Source organism: Nelumbo nucifera, chromosome 8 (genome assembly GCF_055504915.1).
Source record: "Nelumbo nucifera cultivar China Antique chromosome 8, China Antique-T2T, whole genome shotgun sequence".
Taxonomy (NCBI): Eukaryota; Viridiplantae; Streptophyta; class Magnoliopsida; order Proteales; family Nelumbonaceae; genus Nelumbo; species Nelumbo nucifera.
The window spans coordinates 10,383,353-10,401,965 of record NC_142656.1 but is presented as its reverse complement, the minus strand read 5'-3'; the positions used below and the strand labels follow the sequence as shown (position 1 = coordinate 10,401,965).

Here is an 18,613-nt window from a genome sequence, read left to right as displayed (position 1 = left end):
TACAAAACTACAAATACAAATATGTAAAGTGTATAACCTTGCACTTTGTACTATTTTGTATGGATTTGTACCGTACATATTTGTGTTTGTACTCCTTCCAAAGGAAATAGTATAAAACTATAAATACTAGGCTTTCCGCACTCTACATAGTTGTATACTATACTGAGCGAAAAGAAACCATCTACCATAACGCATTCATCGACTTACTTTGCGGTTGTATTGATAATTTTAGCGAAGAGAGTTAAAAAAGAAATAGAAAAATAACAGAGACAGAGCTCAGTTGCCAACGAAAAACTTGTTACATTTATAGTGCAGAAAACCATTCTAACAAGTAATAACAGCAATGTCTGTCAGCGATGACGAACACATGTATATCCCCATCGGGTTGCATCTATCTTTGTTTATTGAGGAATTGGCTGAGATTGTTTTCCCGCTCTCCTGTTTGAGTTTCTGGAAAGAAATGGTTAAACCAGCATTTATTTAACCTTCAGAATTTGCAGGGGAACAGAAATATTGGTAGCTTGGTGCTCCATCAAACTGATCAGCAGCTCAGCTCCTTGGCGTCTGATTGGCAGGCAATTTACCTCTCTGCTGTATAGCAGACCGATGACTTCAACTTTTGTAACTGCTAAAAAATCTCATGCCACTGTATTACAACCCAGAAATATGTAAGCTACAAAGCTATACCAGTGCAAAATTAATTTCCAACACTGGGACTAAACATTAATGACACGACCGGAGCTAGAGACTGGTCCTTTCTTCCGTCGCTTTCGCTTCTGTCCAAATCGCCAAAAACTCAGAAGCAGCAGAAGACCTAGAAACAGATATCCTTACATTAGTGCATCAAACATAAGAATTAAAAAAAAAAAAAAAATACTAGGCGCTTTAGAAATTGCTCCTCACCAGAAATGGCAACGATAGCTGGTACAATCCATCGACTTGCAACTACCACTGGCTTCTCAAACTGCAATAAATAGAACCAAAACGAGAGTTCTTTTAGCCATACATAACATTCCATGAAACAAAAGGTCATGAAATTAATAAAAAATACTCGACAATAACAGGAAATATGCTTGTAACCACATTTTAAACCCCATACCTTATCTCTGCTGAACAAAGCAAACTCCATCCCTTTGTCATATGGGTTTCCAACAGTTCTGGCAGAAGAATTCCCATCGTTCTTTCTTGGCGACCTGGTCCACTCTAAAGAGGAACCCGCTATGATTGAATTCAAACTACCAGCCACACCAATATTAGGATACCCAGGTAACCTCTTCTTCCACCAACTCTCTTGTAAGCCATAGCCCTTTGTTTCCCAAATTTCAAACCTGGAGTCACTCCTGCAGATCAATTCTTTGCCTACAACGGCAGAATAACTGGAGAAGTTCACATCAGTTCTGCGAGATGGTAATTGGTTATCATCCTCATAGAGTGGAACATCCTGTCTGATCGAATCAGAGAAGAGCACTGGATCTCTGATATTCCTACTAGTGAAATCCAATATTTTTTTCAGGAGCCAAAAACAATTGGTTACCATATGACTACTGTCCAGGCAGTTGGAATCACCATAGACTGCAATACGACCGCTACCCATGTCCACAAGGCCCAAAATGGAGGATGCCTGAATTCAATAATGGGTATTAGAGATTTGTATCTTATAAGCCCACAAAAAGAGAGAAAAATGAAATATTGAAGAAGAAATGCAGAAACCATTTTTTTGATGGGTTGAAATGTAGAACTCCAAATACAATGGGGAGGGGGTCTGAATAAAAAAAATACAAATGAAATCACCTTTCCATTCCACCACAAACAGAAGGTAGCTTCATTCATTTGGAACTCCTTATCTTAACTTTCTTGATGGTATATTCTTTATTTTATCAAAAATGTTCCAAGATAAAGGAAATTATTGATTCATCATCATCATCATCTAAGCCTTGTCCCAACTATATGGGGTAAGCGCATGGATCTGGTTCTGCCATTCCATTCTGTACAGATCACTTCTTGTTCTTGCTGGTGCTGGTAGATGGTATTCTCTGCATGTGACCAAACCATCCCAATCTACTTTCCCTCATTTTATCACTCATTGCAGCTACTCCTACGTTCCTTCGGATAAATTCATCTTTAATAAATTAAATAAAATAGTTAACTGTTAATTTCATGCTAAAGTTACTGGTGCTATCCAGGGGGATCAGGCAGGGGGACCCATTGTCTCCATATATTTTTGTCCTATGCACGGAGGCCCTTTCTTTCAACCTTCAGAGGGAAGCATTTGTTCCCAGGAGCCCTATTGGTTGTTGAATTTCTAGACAAGGTCCGACCATTCCAATTCTGCAATTCGCAGGTGACTATCATTTTTGCAAAAGCAGATATCCAAGCATGCCTCACTATTAAAAATGTTTTGTCCAGATTTGCAAAAGCCTTGGGTCAGGCTCCAAACTTTGTAAAGTCTTCCTTAATTTTCTCAAAAAATATTCACCCAAGATTAGAGAAAATCATGGCTAAAATTCTGAAGATTCCTTTACAGATAAAAAATGAGAATTACTTGGGTGCTCCAGTATTTAACAACAATTATAACAAGGACACCTTTAAATTTCTGAGTGAGAAAATGGATAGTAAGCTGGCTGGATGGAAAAGAAACTGTCTCTCCCTAGCAAGAAAAATTACGCTCATTAAGGCTTCTAGTAATATGATTCCTCAATATATCATGAGATCTTTCAAAGTCCCAAAAGGAGTCATATAGGACCTAGATAAAAAACAAAGAAATTTCTTATGGACCAGCAATAAAGAGAGGAAACCCTTCCACCTTGTTAATTGGGACAGGGTGTGCACTTCAAAACATTGGAGGGGGGTGGGGGGCTTGGCCTAAAGAACTTGGGATGGATGAATGAAGCATGCATAGCAAAATTAGGCTGGAAATTATTGAATGAAAAAGATAATTTATGGGTTCAAGTTGTAAATAATAAATATTTGAAGAGAAAATTTTGGGGACACTAAACTGAAAAAGAATAATCATTCACGGGCCTGGAAAGGCATCCTAAAATGATTAAGAGAGGTTTAGGCTGGATTATTGGCAATGGTAATGACACTGAATTTTGGACTGATAGATGGTCAGATGAGGAACCCTTAATCAACTTGGTTGATAATGCAGAAGTTAATAATCTAGACCTCCGAGTTAGTGAAGTCATCAACCAAGATAGCAAAACTTGGAGGGAGGACTTAATTAAAAATTTAGTGCTTCAGAGTGCATGGGAGAAAATAAAAACCTTGTTTATTTCTTCTGGGGATCATGAGGATAAATTCATATGGAGGCCTAACTCGAATAGAAGTTTCTCGATCAAATCTGCCTATAATGAGGCTTGTTTGATGCATGGAAACCCTACTAGGGTAACAAAGGAAATCAATAGTGTGTGGAGACTGAAAATTGCTCCGAAAATTAAAATCTTCTTGTATCTTTTACTGAACAACAAACTTCCGTCCAAGATGGCCCTTCGGAATAGAGGATTTGATATTTATGGCAATTGTAGTTATTGTGGCGAAGAGGAGGATGACGTTCATATCTTCATAAAGTGCCATTTTGCCAGACAAATTTGGCTCAAAACAGGAGATTCCATACCGGCTCCTCTTGAGAACAACAATTTGGTTCTCAATTGGTGGATTTCTTTAGAGTGCAACATTAGAAATACAAAAGGATCCATTATTAAGAGAAAAGATAGCTATTTTACTGTGGCATATCTAGAAGAATTGTAATAACAAAGTTTTCAATAACAAGACTATGCCCCCACCCATAATCATTGATAGAGCTCATAACTCATTTATTGAGGCTGTTTTGGGTCTTGATAGTGATTCAAAGAATGGATCTACTAAGCAGTGTATCCCAATCAAGTGGATAAGTCCAAAAGTGGATGAAATCAAAATTAATTTTGATGCTTCTTGTAGAAACAATCGTTGTTCTATTGCTTGTGTGGTCAGAAATTACCTAGGCCAGATTTTAGACTTCAAAGCTTATGAAATTGGACGTACGACTATTAATCTAGCTGAAGCATGGGCTGCTTGGGAAGCCCATAATCTTGCCCTCAACTTCAATAGAAAATCCATTACAATTGAGGGGGACTCTTAAGTTTGTTATTGACAGCTTGAAGAACCATGTGGAACCCCCATGGAGACTAAGAATGATCATCAAAGGTTGCAGATCTTTGATCGAGAGGATTGATGGTGATGTTGTGTATTGTCACACCTACTGGGAAGGTGTAGAGAAGATGGGCCGAATGGCCCATAGGCTATTTATCCTTTTTATCTTTTATGTTCTTTGCTGTAATGGGCCTTAATCTGGATTTTATTCTTTCTTATGTTATGTCTTTTTAATTTTCAGCCCAATTAGGGGCTTCTCTGTAAATTACTAAAGTTTAATTTAATGAAATAGAATTAAGGGAGTAAGAGAAGGGGTTTTGTTTGAAAATCTCTCTCTGAACCCAAGTTTCTGCCACCTTCTTCTTCTTCTTCTCTCCTCTTGAGCTCTGATTTCTGCTACTTTCTTTTGAATTTTTGTAACTTTCTAAACAGTCCTTTCTTCTCAAAAGGCTGTTTTTCTTCTTGGTATCAGAGCAGGCTCGATTTTCCCTTTTTTCACCTTTTTTTCCCATACACAGTGTGTATGGAGAACTGAATCACATGAATAGTTAAAGAAACCTGTTATGCAGGAGAGAAGAATGAAAGAAGAGAGAAAAGAGAGAGAAGAAGAGAGAAGAGAGAACTGAGAGCTCAAAGATACTGCTGGCGGTGCAACTTTTTAATATATATACTAGGGCGACAACAACTAAAATAAAAAAGGAGCAAAAGTACAATAGTACCCCTGCGGTACTATACATAGGAAAAAATAACAGCTGTTAACAAAACCTATTTCAGCCCAGTTGTTAGTGGTTTCTGGAGAGGAGACTGGTTTTGTCGTCCTCTTGACAGATTCAAGTGTGTTGCCCAAAACCCTAATTTTTTGGAGAAATCTGATTGCGGGCCCCACAGGGAGTTTGACCTGGGCGCTCAGTGACTGAAGGCCTTCTCATTCTTCTTCTTGAAGATCGAATCAAGTTGATTAGTGTTCTGTGAAGTCTACAAGGAGCGGTTGAGTTTTCTCTGTTTCTCCCAGCTTCCGGGTGTGACGCAGGTTATTGGTACGACTGCATAGAGGTTGGCTCACAACAGTTTTTGTTTTGTCTTCATTTGTTGTTATTCGAAGTTGTTTGAAGTCATTTTTGAAGTATTTAAGAAGATGAACTCCTCAGACTTTGAAAACAAGCATGTTGTTGAATCCGGACAAGTTCCAGGAGCCTCTGTAGACTCTCTACTGGCTGTGACCACAGTCAAGCTGGATGGAACTAATTATCTGGCTTGGTCACAATCAGTAAAAATTCATATTTGTAGTAGAGGCAAATGGGGTTTTATCTCCGGGAGCAAAAAGGCTCCTCCGGAAGATGATCCATCATATGAAAAGTGGATGCAAGAAAGTTATACTATTATTGGATGGCTTGTGAACTCAATGCAACCACAGATTAGTCAGCACTATTTGTGGATGAATTCAGCAAAGGAAATTTGGGATAGTGTTACTGAAACATATTCCCAAAAATTAAATGTGGCCAGGTTTACAAGTTGAGAAGTGATGTGAAGAATTTGAGACAGGGGGAGAAACCATTAGCTGTATACTTCTCAACACTGAAGTCTTTATGGCAAGAAATAGATTTGATAGAAGTTGTAGCTTGTGACACCACTAAGGATGCTGAGACCTATAGAAAACTGGTTGAGAGAAATAGGGTGTTTGAGTTCTTGACAGGGCTAAATCCAGAGTACGACATTACAAAGCAAAATATTTTATCCAAGGATAGTGTCTCACAGTCTCAAGCATATGCCTTGGTAAGTAGTGAAGAAAGCAGAAGACTTGTCCAGGTCCAAGGGGCTGATTTAAATGATCACTTTGCTAATATGGGAGTGAAACCCAAGGGGTTGCAAAGACTCCAAGTAGCTCAGGGAAGAAAGAGATTATCTGTGAGTATTGTAAAAAGCCAAAACACACTAAAGACAAGTGCTGGAAATTGCATCCTGAGCTCCTACCACTTCGGTTTCAGAAGAAGTCTGATAATATAAAGGCAGGGAGTGCCAATGTTGTTGTTGGTCTAGATAGTGACAGATACCAAACTAAAGAGATGACGGCTAGTGAGCAGTTAGCAGCTATGAAGGCATATATGAGAAGTTTGGGAGGCTGATCAGTCACCTAGGTATACGGGCTTCTGCCAATCATGCAACCATTTCAGGTAATCGTAGGATCCCTTGGATTATTGATTCTGGTGCTTCTGATCATATGACCAGCCTTTCTACTTTGTTTGTTTCATATGATTTACTTCCTGGATGTGACAAAATCACCCTAGCCGATGACTCTCTTGCCCCTATCTCCGGCAAGGGAACCATCAAGGCTATAGACTCCTTGGTTCTTCCTTCTGTTCTTCATGTACCCAGACTAAATACAAACTTGTTATCTGTAAGTAGCCTAAGTAAGTCATTAAACTGTTGTGTAACCTTCTTTCCTTGCTACTGTGTTTTTCAGGATCTGAAGTCTTAGAAGGTGATTGGGAGTGGCCGTGAGGCGAATGGAATATATCTACTGGATACTCCTGGACAGTACCATGAACAACCTGGAAAAGATGCTTTTGGGTCTACATCTACAGAGTCCATCAGTCGAGTCATGTTATGTCATTTTCATTTAGGACATCTTTCTTTTTCTACATTAAGTCATTTATTCCCAGAACTGTTTAAGGGAATTTGTTTATCCAGTCTTCATTATGAGTCTTGTGAACTGTCAAAACATTGTAGAAACAGTTATCCTCTGAGTAATAAAAGATCTTCTTCTCCTTTTAATATTGTGCACTCTAATGTGTGGGGGCCTTACCACTTACCTTCTATGGGTGGCTACAAATATTTTATCTTGTTCATTGATGACTTTTCTCGATTCACTTGGATATTTTTGATGAAGTCTCGTGATGAAGTTCCCAGACTTGTGAGGCAATTCCATGAATTTGTCCTAATCCAGTTTGATACCAAAATTAAAATTTTCAGATCCGACAATGCAAAAGAATATTTTTAGAAAAACCTGACCTACTATCTCACTGATTTAGGGGTTATTCATCAAAGCTCCTGTGTTAGGACCCCATAACAAAATGGGGTTGCTGAAAGAAAAAATAGACATATTGTTGAAGTTGCAAGAAGTATTCTATTTGCCTCACATGTCCCTACAAAATTTTGGGGTGATGTTGTTCTCACTATTACCTACCTTATAAGTCGTATGCCATTCAGGGTTTTAGGGTTTAAGTCTCCCTTCAGTCTTCTTCATTCGGACAATGATCTTTTTCCTATTCCTCTTCGTGCCTTTGGCTGCACTTGTTATGTACATATCCCAAGTGTCCAGAGACATAAATTTGAACCAAAAGCCCACAAGTGTATCTTCCTTGGTTATTCCCCCACACAGAAGGGTTACTGTTGTTTTGATCTGAAGACTGACACTCAATATGTCTCAATGGATGTCACCTTTGATGAGCTTTTTTCCTTTTATGGTTCTTCTCTAGAGAGACATTGTCCAAAGGGGGAAGATTTGTCACAGGTGTTTGCTCTTCCTCTTCTTGTCCTAGTTGAGTCTTTTGCTGAGTCTCTTCCTCCTTCAAATGAGTCAAGGGAGGATCAGTCACTTCACTCTCATTCCAGTGTTCCTATTCCTCCTCCTTTCCCTCCTCGCCCTCTTTTTAATCCTAGGTTGTACCAACGGCAGAGAACCAGAAATGAGCAGATTGTTTCCCCTACAACACATGAGCCTCATGCACTTCCAGTTACATATGAGACAACAGGTACTGTTATAGCCCCTTTGGAGCCATCCTTCCCAGACCTTGATATCCCCACTGCTATTAGGAAAGGAAAAAGGAAGTGTACTGCACATTGCATTTCCAAACACCTTTCTTATAGTTTGCTCTCTCCTTAATATTTTGCCTACCTTTCTTCTGTTGCTTCTAACCCAATTCCTAGGTCTGTGTCAGAAGCTCTTACTATTCCAGAATGGAAGGATGCTATGAGAACAGAAATTGATGCCCTGCACAAGAATGACACTTGGGAAGTGGTTGATTTCCCTGAAGGGAAGGATCCAGTAGGCTATAAGTGGGTTTTTACTATCAAATATCATGTTGATGGCACCATTGAAAGGTACAAGGCTAGGCTGGTTGCATAAGGCTATACATAGACATATGGGATTGATTATCTAGAGACCTTTGCCCCTATTGCCAAGATGACTTCTGTGAGAATTCTGCTATCTTTGGCTACACACTCAAACTGGCCACTTTATCAACTGGATGTAAAGAATGCATTTCTGAATGGAGAGTTACATGAGGAGGTCTATATGTCTCTTCCTCCAGGGATGAAATCTCTTTATGGACTCAAACAGTCCCCTAGAGCATGGTTTGAAAGGTTTAGGGCTGCTCTTGTTAGATTTGGCTATGTACAGACACAGTCTGATCATACCCTCTTTGTGAAGAGGAGAGGATCCTTGGCCGTTTACCTGATTGTGTATGTTGATGATATTGTTGTGACTGGTAATGATGTCTTAGGGATTAATGATCTCAAATCTTTCCTTCATACAGAGTTTGAGATCAAAGATCTAGGGGAATTGAGATACTTTCTTGGCTAAAAGTTGCTGGATCCAAGGATGGGATCCTTATCTCTCAGAGAAAATATGTTCTTGATTTGCTCTCTGAAACAGGGAAGATGAGTGCTAGACCAGTTGCTACTCCTATCGATATGAGCCATAAACTCTCTGCTTCAAATGGAATATTGTTAGAAGATAAGGAAGTCTTCCATAGACTACTTGGAAAACTTCTTTATCTATGCATGAATCGGTTAGACATTGCATATGTTGTCAGTTGCATCAGTCAGTTCATGCATGCTCCCAGGGATACTCACATGGCAACAGTAGAGCGGATTATGTGTTATTTGAAGGGCTCCCCTGGAAAGGGAATTCTATTTACTAAGCATGGCCATATGAAACTTGAAGCCTACACAGATGTTGACTGGGCCGGAAACATTGATGACCGAAGATCTACCTCTGGGTATTGTAGCTTGGTGGTAGGTAATATTGTCTCTTGGAGAAGCAAGAAACAATCAGTTATTGCTTGATCTTCAGCCGAAGCAGAATACAGAGCCATGGCTCATGGAGTTTCTGAACTATTGTGGCTTAGATCCTTGATGGAGGACTGGGTATTGAGCATGATAAGCCAATGATGTTATACTGTGATAATCAGACCGCCATCAACATAGCTCACAACCTAGTGCAACATGACAAAACTAAGCATATTGAAATTGGCAGACATTTCATTCGAGAAAGAGTGGCTGCTGGAGAAGTGTGTCTACCTTTCATCACCTCTGAAGGACAGTTAGCTGATTTCCTCACCAAGGGCATTCCCAAGGCTAAACTTTAGCATGATACTGGCAAGCTTGGCATGATTGACATCTATGCTCAGCTTGAGGGGAAGTGTAGAGAAGATGGGCCAAATGGCCCATAGGCTATTTATCCTTTTTATCTTTTATGTTTTTTGTTGTAATGGACCTTAATTTGGACTTTATTATTTCTTATGTTATGTCTTTTTAATTTTCTGCCCAACTAGGGGCTTCTCTATAAATTACTAAAGTTTAACTTAATGAAATAGAATTAAGGGATTATGTTCGAAACTCTCTCTCTCTGAACCCAAGTTGCCGCCACCTTCTTCTTCTTCTTCTTCTCTCCTCTTGAACTCTGATTTCTGCTACTTTCTTTTGAATTTTTGCAACTTTCTAAACAGTCCTTTCTTCTCAAAAGGTTGTTTTTCTTCTGTAATCTAGTGGCTGATTGTCTTGCGAATTTTGCTCATTCCAATGATGTATCCCTTCCTTATCTTCCCAGATCTTTAAGAGCTTTATCTTGTGCTAACATTTGGGGACGTGCTACCCCCCATCTTGTGTAGTCCCTCTTCTTGTTTTGTCAAAAAAAAAGTGTTTCATGACTTCTAAAATTACAATGGTGAAATCTATTAGTTCCCCTGTCTCTATAATGCATATATAGTTGCAAATACATGGCAGGGACACCTGAATCCAACCAAAATATGAAGAGAATAAATTATCAATAAAATCATGATCACATGAACTACTTGGTTTGTGTTATATGTTTTTGGACATTGTACAACTAGTTAAAAATGTTTCAGAGAGGAGCATAGTGGTAACTGGTATTTCATTTTTTTATCAGTAAAAATACTTAAAAATCAAAATTACTTTCAGAGATAGAAGTCCCCATTTCCACGGTAAGGGAATTTATGATAACTTCACTTACAAGCCAGGCCTGGAGCCCTGCAGGCCAAAACAGTACTTACTGCCCCTACTCTGCCAAGGAATCAAGAAATCTATTAGCAGATACAAGGATCCATTTGAACAAGCAGTTCATCTTGGATGCCAAAAGCTTTGCCTCTAATTAAATGCCTTAAGGATTGTCTGATAACAACTTAAGTGGCTGAATTGAATGCCTTGCTTTGTCTTTAGTGGGTAAAATACCTAAATAATAAAATATTTGTGGGTATGGTAAATATGATACCCGGATACCTATAAAAGGGTACAGTTGGATACTTCAATTTTTACTGTTAATACTGTATCCATCCATATCCTTGCTGTATCTGAGTAGTAAAACATAATTTGGTAGTCAACCCAACTTCAGTTTCAGCCATTATAGAATTCACAACCTCCTTGATAACTTATTAAGAAGACAGCAACAAGTCATTCAGTTCAGCCACTTCATTTGTTATCCAATGGCCCCTTAGAGTCCATGGGCCATCTGCTAAAGAGGAAAACCAATACATTACTATCTAACAATCCCCTTCCCTATCCAATACCTTTAAGGAGGGCAGCAAGCATCTCAGTGACCCAGGCCTCAAGGCATTAACAACCCCAACTGGGCCTGAAAAACTTAATACAACGGTTCCATTTTTGTCCTTTATAAAACCCCCAATACCTGATTATCTTGGATTATCACAACAGCAACCATAAAAATTCAGTTTACCCTCTATCTGGAGGAGACCAGGATTGGGTTGTTTGATGCCCTTCTCTGAGCAAAATCAGCAATAGTAACCCATACTCTCAAGATGGAGTCCATGGGGACTTCATTGAATTCCTCCTTTTTCAAGACCCAATCCTCCATTAATTCTATGATATCCTCCACTTTTGTTCTTTATTATCAAAGATCCTTGCATTTCTTTCACTCCAAAGTCCAAGTGCTCCATAAGATAATCACTCTAATGCAGCCCAAGCACTCTACCCCTTTTTGTATGAGCATTGATCATGTGAGAAGAGAATAACTCCAGTACCTCATTAGCAAGGTGACCCAACAATTCAAAAAAGGTAGGACCTTCCTTTTCTTAAATCAAATGTACACATGAGGTGAGAGGCACCATAATTTCCAATGTTGGATCACCTCACAAAGATAAAGGGTTACAATCCGCGATGCCACTTCCCAACAGAAAGCTTTGATGTTTAGGAGGCATAAGTCCAGGATAAAGAACTTTAACCAAAAATCCAGGGTGAGGGGGGTAATGGGAGATGAGTGAATAGTTTGGAAAAGGAAGCACAAGAGAACAGTCTGGGTAAACAAGAAGGCAAAGGGTCACCCCACCAAAGATCCTCCAAGAATTTTAGTTTCTTGCCAGAAATTGGGTAATATCTGATATCCCAATTGTTGTGATTAAATGGTTGGTCTGACTATAGAGGAGGTATATGTTTAATATTTTTATTCTAAAGGCCCATTTCTCTCACAAAATAAAGAACACCAATTTAGAATTAATAAGTTCAACTGAACAAGATATATTGTCTCACCTTTGTCATGTCAGAAGTTCGTAATATCTTCTGAGTGGCACCAATCATTGAACTATCTAGGAAGGAGAAGCCGTGCAGAAAACCACCTGCTGGAAACTTCACTATATCTGTTCCAGATGCATAGTGGCTCTGCTCACCATCAATAGAAAAGTCCCCATGCAGAATCTTATCGCCAAAAGCAATGCCAAATGGTGCTAAAAGATCATTCAATGCCGGAATATTTGCACCCCCGGTAACTGGGATCCACCAACTTCGCGTGCTATCATCAAAAAAATTCATCTTCGCCATCATGTCTACATTATACCACTCAGCAAACACAGCTAGTCCTAAACCAGTATTAATGACATCATCCTTAAGCTTCTGCACCTCTTCTTCATAGTACTCATCCTCAAGATCTACCATCAGCAGTGTCCCATACTGGTGGGCATCAAAACATGTAAAGGGTGAGCCAAGTGTTTCAACATAGTATCCGGCATCTCTCAGCACGTTGAACATAGTGTGGAAATTTGTGTGCAGATGATCTCCATGCCAATCAAGGATGTCGTTGCGAACATTCAGAGAATCTCTTGGGATATAACCAGGCGGGTATTTGATGCTATGGAATTGATCCCATAGAATCCGCTTGGATCTTGGAGGAGTTGGAACCACTTTCAACTTCAATTTAAGCACACAAGTAGTAGTTTGTCGTTGAAAGTTTTCTCCACGAGTCGATGGGCTGTATACTCTAACAGTCACATTGCCTTCGATTATTCCTGCAAACTGAGCACCTTCTTCCTTGATTTGCATGTGTAATGCAAGATAACCAGTCCAAGGCCAGATAACTTCTGAATAAGTAAAGTGAATATTAAGCAGATTGCCCACTTCGTCCAAAGGATGCCATGAGGGTGGAGAATCGACATAGCCAATAACACCCATTCCATTCAATATAGTGGCATTGAAGATCACAGGCATAGCACCTGCATAGAGTGGCTGGTGACAAAAGGGCCAGGAATAAGGACAGTCTGTAAAATCGAGAACACTAGGGAAGATGCTTGCCCGAGGTTGGTAGTTTTTCAGTATTTCATATGACTTCAAGCTGACATATATTGAGAGAATTATCTATTTACAAGAAAAAAGGCATTCATTTCCAAGTATACAAATGAAAAACATAAGGAGATGCTTTACAAGTAAAAGAACTAACAGGTCAACCTTGCCTGCACCTTGCTCATACATATTAGGACCAGAAAGCTTTGCTGCCCCCTCAACAAGTGCTTGTTTCATGCTTGCTGGATTTAGAATCTTCTTTCGGCTACCCTCGGGGATGACACTAACAAGCAGGCAAACCACACCAGCAGCCACAGGACTTGCCACACTGGTTCCTGAAAGGCTTTTACAGCCTGTACTGATCTTGGAACCCATGATATCCCGGCCATATGCAACAATATCTGGCTTCATGCGACCATACCTGTTTGGAAAAAGTTAAACATGGTTAAAACAGTGTTTCTGAACCAAAAAGTGAAAATTTTCCTTTATTTTCTAATATAATTCCTTTGGTGTATATGAGCTAATGAGTTTTGTTCTTCAAAATCAATACAGATATAATATAGTAGCACAAAAAACTTTATCCCAAGTAAGATGCAATGGCATTAATAACTCTTACAAGCTAACAAAATAAGTGTTAAAGAAAAGTATCAAGTTAAACTTCCATACAAAGGGAAGTATGGAAAGCTTCAATTAAACAACAGGTAGAGAACATGGCAATGGATAAATGCACTCAGAGTTGGGAGATCTCCAAGGTAAGCCCTAGAGATGTCTTGAAACTATGTCAAATATGGAAAAACTGGACAGAATAAAACCTTGACTACCTTCACCATATTCATGCATTTACTATTAAGAAAGTTTCACCGGAAAGGAGGCCAATGCTCTTTTGGATACATGGCATGCAAAACTTCTTGGATTGATATAAGTAGGGATATATAATGATGCAGACTGTCACAGAAAATGAGAAAATAGACATCTACTAAAATAAAGAGAATAATATGGAGTATGTTGATCTCATGATTCGTGAGATGGAACATTGATATTACAAAAATACTAGGGTTAATGTATACCAAAATGTACTGAAAAAGGGAATATGAGTCTAGGCTGAGAACCAAACCACTCCCCTTCCAACTAGACCTGTTCATGGGCCGGGTGGCCCGACGGGCCGGCCCGGCCCCCGGACGGGCTTGAACATGCTTATCGGCCCACGGGCTTAAATTCGGGCCAAAAAGCCCGGCCCGCAATAAATTCGAGCTGGGCTCGGGTTTTGTCAAAATAGCCCGGCCCGACCTAATATTAAACTTAAAATGAGTTATGTGATTATGTCCATTTGAATAAATTTTTTTATTTAATAATGTAAAATTGTGTTTTAAAATATAAAAGAAAGGGAAAAAATACCATCTTGTAGGCCCATTGTTCATTTAAATAGAAAAAAAATACTATTTGAATAGGAAAAATTGTTTTTTTTTTCAATTAGGTCGGGCTTCGGGCTCGGGCTCGGGCTTCGGGCTTTTTATCAGGGCCGGGATCGGGCCCAAGTTATAGGCCCGTTGGTCGGGCCGGGCTCGGGCTCGGGCCTAGTATATTTTCATTAGTGACAAGTGAAAGCCCAGCCCGAGCCCGGCCCGGCCCGGCCCATGAACAGGTCTACTTCCAACCCAAATAACATTGAACATCTGAAGTGGCTAGACCTAACCAACTTATTTGCAGGAACCTGGAAAATAAGAAAAAAAAAAGAAGATTCTTTACCCATGAGGAATCTCCCAAGTGCTCATGCTACGAGAGGAAAATGAAGCTATGTGATCATTATAGTCAATCCCACCAACACCAATAACATCACTTTGATCTACAGGATTGTTTAGTGTTCCATATAGTGGTCCATCATTGCCAATGGCCGAAACCATAATACTGTTACTTGCTGTCAGTTCCCAGACCTGGAAAACATTTAAATTTTAAACCACTTGCAATTATTTCTGTGATCAGTTTAGAGTCAATGATTACTTCTCTCCTTTCCGATCTTTCTTTCTTCTTTCCTTTTTTTTTTCTTTTTTTCCTTTTGTGTATGGATGGCAGTGGAGGTGTGCTAGGAAATAATTCAAGCTTTTCTTTTGTCATTCCTTTATCTTTTCTGGTAGTGGAGATTGGGGCATTTGCAACAGATTATGCACCATGATGATGAATTACACAAAATGATGAGCCGTTTAGGACTTCAAAAGAAAAACTATATATTTGATTTTCATGATTCTCATCTATTTCTGCTACAATTGGGAATGCCAATTCTTTTACCATATACATGGTATATCTACCATCTAGTCTTTCTCAATGTGAATGATAATTTGCATGCTTATGCATTCATTGAAATTTAAGATGCAACTTAATAAAGGTCATTACCCAATGTTGGTCCCAGCTACTGGGGTCTTGGGAGAGGTGGACTGGATATGGACCTAATCTTTGGCATTTTTTTTGCACAAGGTAGCCGCTCAGACTCAAACTCATGCTTGTCAGCCCAAGATTTTACCATTACACCAAGCAATGGCCCCTAAATTGAAGATGCAACATCAGCAGTATAATATGTACTTGTACGTGTAAGCAAAGCTAGAGATCAAATAAATTGAAGAGAGGGAATGCAAGCACCATAAAGTTTCAACTAAACAGAATCAAGAGGAAGGGGTTTACCTTTTCCACAAATGGAAGATCCAAGTAATCAGGTCCACCTATACTCAAATTCAGCACATCCATATTGGTTTCAATAGCATAGTTGAAAGCATCAAGAAACCATGATGTGTAAGATATCTGCAAGAGGCTCAATAAAACTTATCATAATCTTGATAAAAAATATAATATCTGAGCTCAAAATAACAAAGAAAAGCTACCATACAAAAACCGTAATATGTACGATCCAAGGCTGCCACTAAAGGAGTAAACATATTCAGTGGTTTAGATCAGAAGTGAGAGTGGGATTACAATGTCTAAGTAACTTATCCATTGAACCTTGGTTTAATTGAATAGTTTGTAAAGAGTAGCAGCATTTAGGATGCCCCGATTAAACAAAAGGATAATGGCATATGGTCTGTTGTATAGATGAAGGCCACAGTTGGTCTATAAAAAGCTCTCAAATTGCACCTACTTGTGTAATGCAGACAACTCATTAACTTACTACGGATCAGTAGGTCAACCTTGTTTTTGTAGTCATTTTATCATTAACTAGTGAGAAAGCATAAGCAATACATGCGCTACTAAATAGTGGAGGAAAGAAAATATAAGAAGGTCTAGGGGCCCCCAAGAAGTACAAAAAGTAGGACACCTGTCTTGGCAGGTCTTACAGGACCCCTGCCATCAGGCTTAATAGCCAGGAACAAGAGGCATAGCAGTACAAAAAATAGAAAAGAAACTGCAAGAGCTGCCAAGCCCAAGCCCAAATCATTCATTAAGTATTGTGAAACTCTATCCCTGGCCCAGGGGGCTCCAGTACAAGGTCCTGTCTAGTTACCCCAGTTCTTGCAAGAGAGACAGCCAAAAGTACTTGCTAAATGTGGAATTTATCTGAACAAGATCTTCAGATTGGCAGCCATGTTTATATAATAATCATCCTAGGCATTCAGCTTTACTGTACATGTAGTTCATAATGGTCCCACTTTTAGTATTTTTTTCCTGCTCCCACTATTACTTATTTTGAGTGCATTTAGGAAGTTGCACCTTTCATTTTTTTACCACTCTTCTGTTTTCCCTTTTGAGTTCTTTCTTGAGTTAATATCAAGAAATGCTACTAAATTCTTCAGGTATAAATAAGATATTAAGTAGAATGGCTGTGCAAGACAGGTCATCTGACGTCTATATATGCTTTTTTGCCTTTTCTTCCCATGAGTAGAAACTGGAATTTTCCTCTTGATAAGTTGAATTCTTAAAGTGGTGCAAGCTTTGTGGAAGTTGCGGGAAGTTAATGAACCTCTAAACCTAGGGAAAAAATAGCCAAAAACTGATGAAACTCCAATGCAAATTCCTTTTGCAAGTGAAAATTGAAAGTAGCAACTCATCACGCTCAAATTATCTCCTAAGGAGCAATGTGCATTACTTGGGCATTTGTAAACACACGGAAAGCATAAATCTCCGCCTCAGGTGCAAATCCTAGGCACTCTGCATCTTGACCAGCAATAACTCCAGCAACAAATGTCCCATGTCCAAGATTGTCATTGAGGGTATCGTCATCCGTCCAGTTCGTCCTTTCCTGTAAGCATGTCACTATTACAATGAATTAAACTCTTCAGTTACAGACTCGTAGCAAAAGCATAACAGAACTCAGTGACAATGCCAAAGCAGAAGCGTAACTCATAATAAGCGTAACAGGAATTGTCAGCATATCACATCCACCCAGATTAATGAGGCATTTAACTAAATGCCAGAAGGAGCACATACCTTTATGTTACGGAAATGTGGGTGTTTTGCTCGAATCCCAGTATCAAATATGGCCATTTTGACTTTGGCACCTGTATGCCCTTTTGCCCAGAGTGCCTTAGCTCCACACAATGATGTAACCTGGGATCTCTGCAAAAAAAAATCATGAAACTCGTACCACGTAAGGAATAACGGAGAACTGTCATTCGAATTTAATATTCCAAAGTAAAACAAAAATACAAGGTGCAAATAAATGGAAGAGAAACCTTATGGATACTAGTAAGACATTCACCAATCTAGGAAATTAACCTGCATCATGAGCTTGTGCTTCCAGCTTATGGTAGAATTACATGGAGCTGTAGGGTGTTCTCCCTCGCCGAAAGACATTGAAGTAAACATCTTTCCGGGACGCTTCTTTCCATCCACGAAAGCTCCTCTTCTATGCAGTTTCTTCGAAGATAAGCTCCGAAAATAGCTGAAATCAACCAAAACATCCTTGACAAGCTCCAGTTTCCCAAATTCCGTGACCAGAGCCTCTCGGACCCCGTCCTCGATGGACGCGAGCCCGAAATTGGTTGGGAACGCAGCAGCCGGATTCCTTCTTTCGATCCATCTCCACCCGCTCAATTGGATATTCTCTTCAAGGTAACTCCTGTGATCCTCCGCTCTCCTCTAATCAATAAATCTCACAATGTAATTCCTCTGAGGAGATTCTTGTTTGACACCAACGTTATCGTATGATCTTGCAGCTTCTTCTCTGCTTCCGACGTTCTCGTAGGATCTTATTTTCGTTTGGGTTAGAGTCAGGGTTTCCTCATCGGTCTCGAACCTGAAGATTCGATCAATGTAGGATTGAAATGAAGGTCGGAAATGGAGGAGAAAAATCGAAAGGAGAGCAATTGCGAGAGAACGATTGAGCAAACAGGAGGTTCGAACAATGGTCATCACGTTCGTACGCTCTGTTATAGGTCTTGAGGAATTTGGCGGGAAAGCTCCAGCATTGAAGGTCGGGAAAGCTCCAGCTTCGAAGTTTTTTTTTGAAGGCGTTCAGGCTTCGAAGTTCGAAGTTCGAACCAGGAGGAGAGAGAGAGAAATGGAGAAATCCGAAAATCTATTTATAATTTTACGGAAGATGCGTAGAGCGCACCACCTCCAACTGAGGGCCACTACATAAGACAAAGAAGTGATCATCTGCTCATGATCAGAATAAAGAATTTATAACCGTACGATTGGTTGCGTTTGGATTCAGATGAAATCCAGTAACCTGTGTTGGGTTTAGAGAAAAAACCTT

The 18,613-nt window shown here is 39.5% G+C and overlaps 1 protein-coding gene across 5 annotated transcripts; it reads right to left on the bottom strand.

Annotated features, from left to right (window-relative positions):
- Positions 1 to 182: 182 nt before the first annotated feature.
- Positions 183 to 17,766, bottom strand: LOC104592191 (subtilisin-like protease SBT6.1). 5 transcript variants are annotated; one of them, XM_010251416.3, is made up of 10 exons: positions 17,632 to 17,766; positions 17,344 to 17,472; positions 17,003 to 17,155; positions 15,607 to 15,723; positions 14,680 to 14,864; positions 13,099 to 13,354; positions 11,911 to 13,008; positions 1,100 to 1,621; positions 904 to 964; positions 183 to 814 (listed from the first exon to the last, which is right to left on the bottom strand). In XM_010251416.3, the coding sequence occupies exons 1-10, from the start codon at positions 17,719 to 17,721 to the stop codon at positions 717 to 719; spliced, it is 2,709 nt and encodes a 902-aa protein (XP_010249718.2). In that variant the 5' UTR covers positions 17,722 to 17,766; the 3' UTR covers positions 183 to 716. The 5 variants fall into 5 exon arrangements, with proteins under 5 accessions (XP_010249718.2, XP_088748864.1, XP_088748865.1 ...); XM_088892738.1 differs by having other exon boundaries at positions 11,911 to 12,866; positions 13,110 to 13,354; XM_088892739.1 differs by having other exon boundaries at positions 17,589 to 17,729.
- Positions 17,767 to 18,613: the final 847 nt, after the last annotated feature.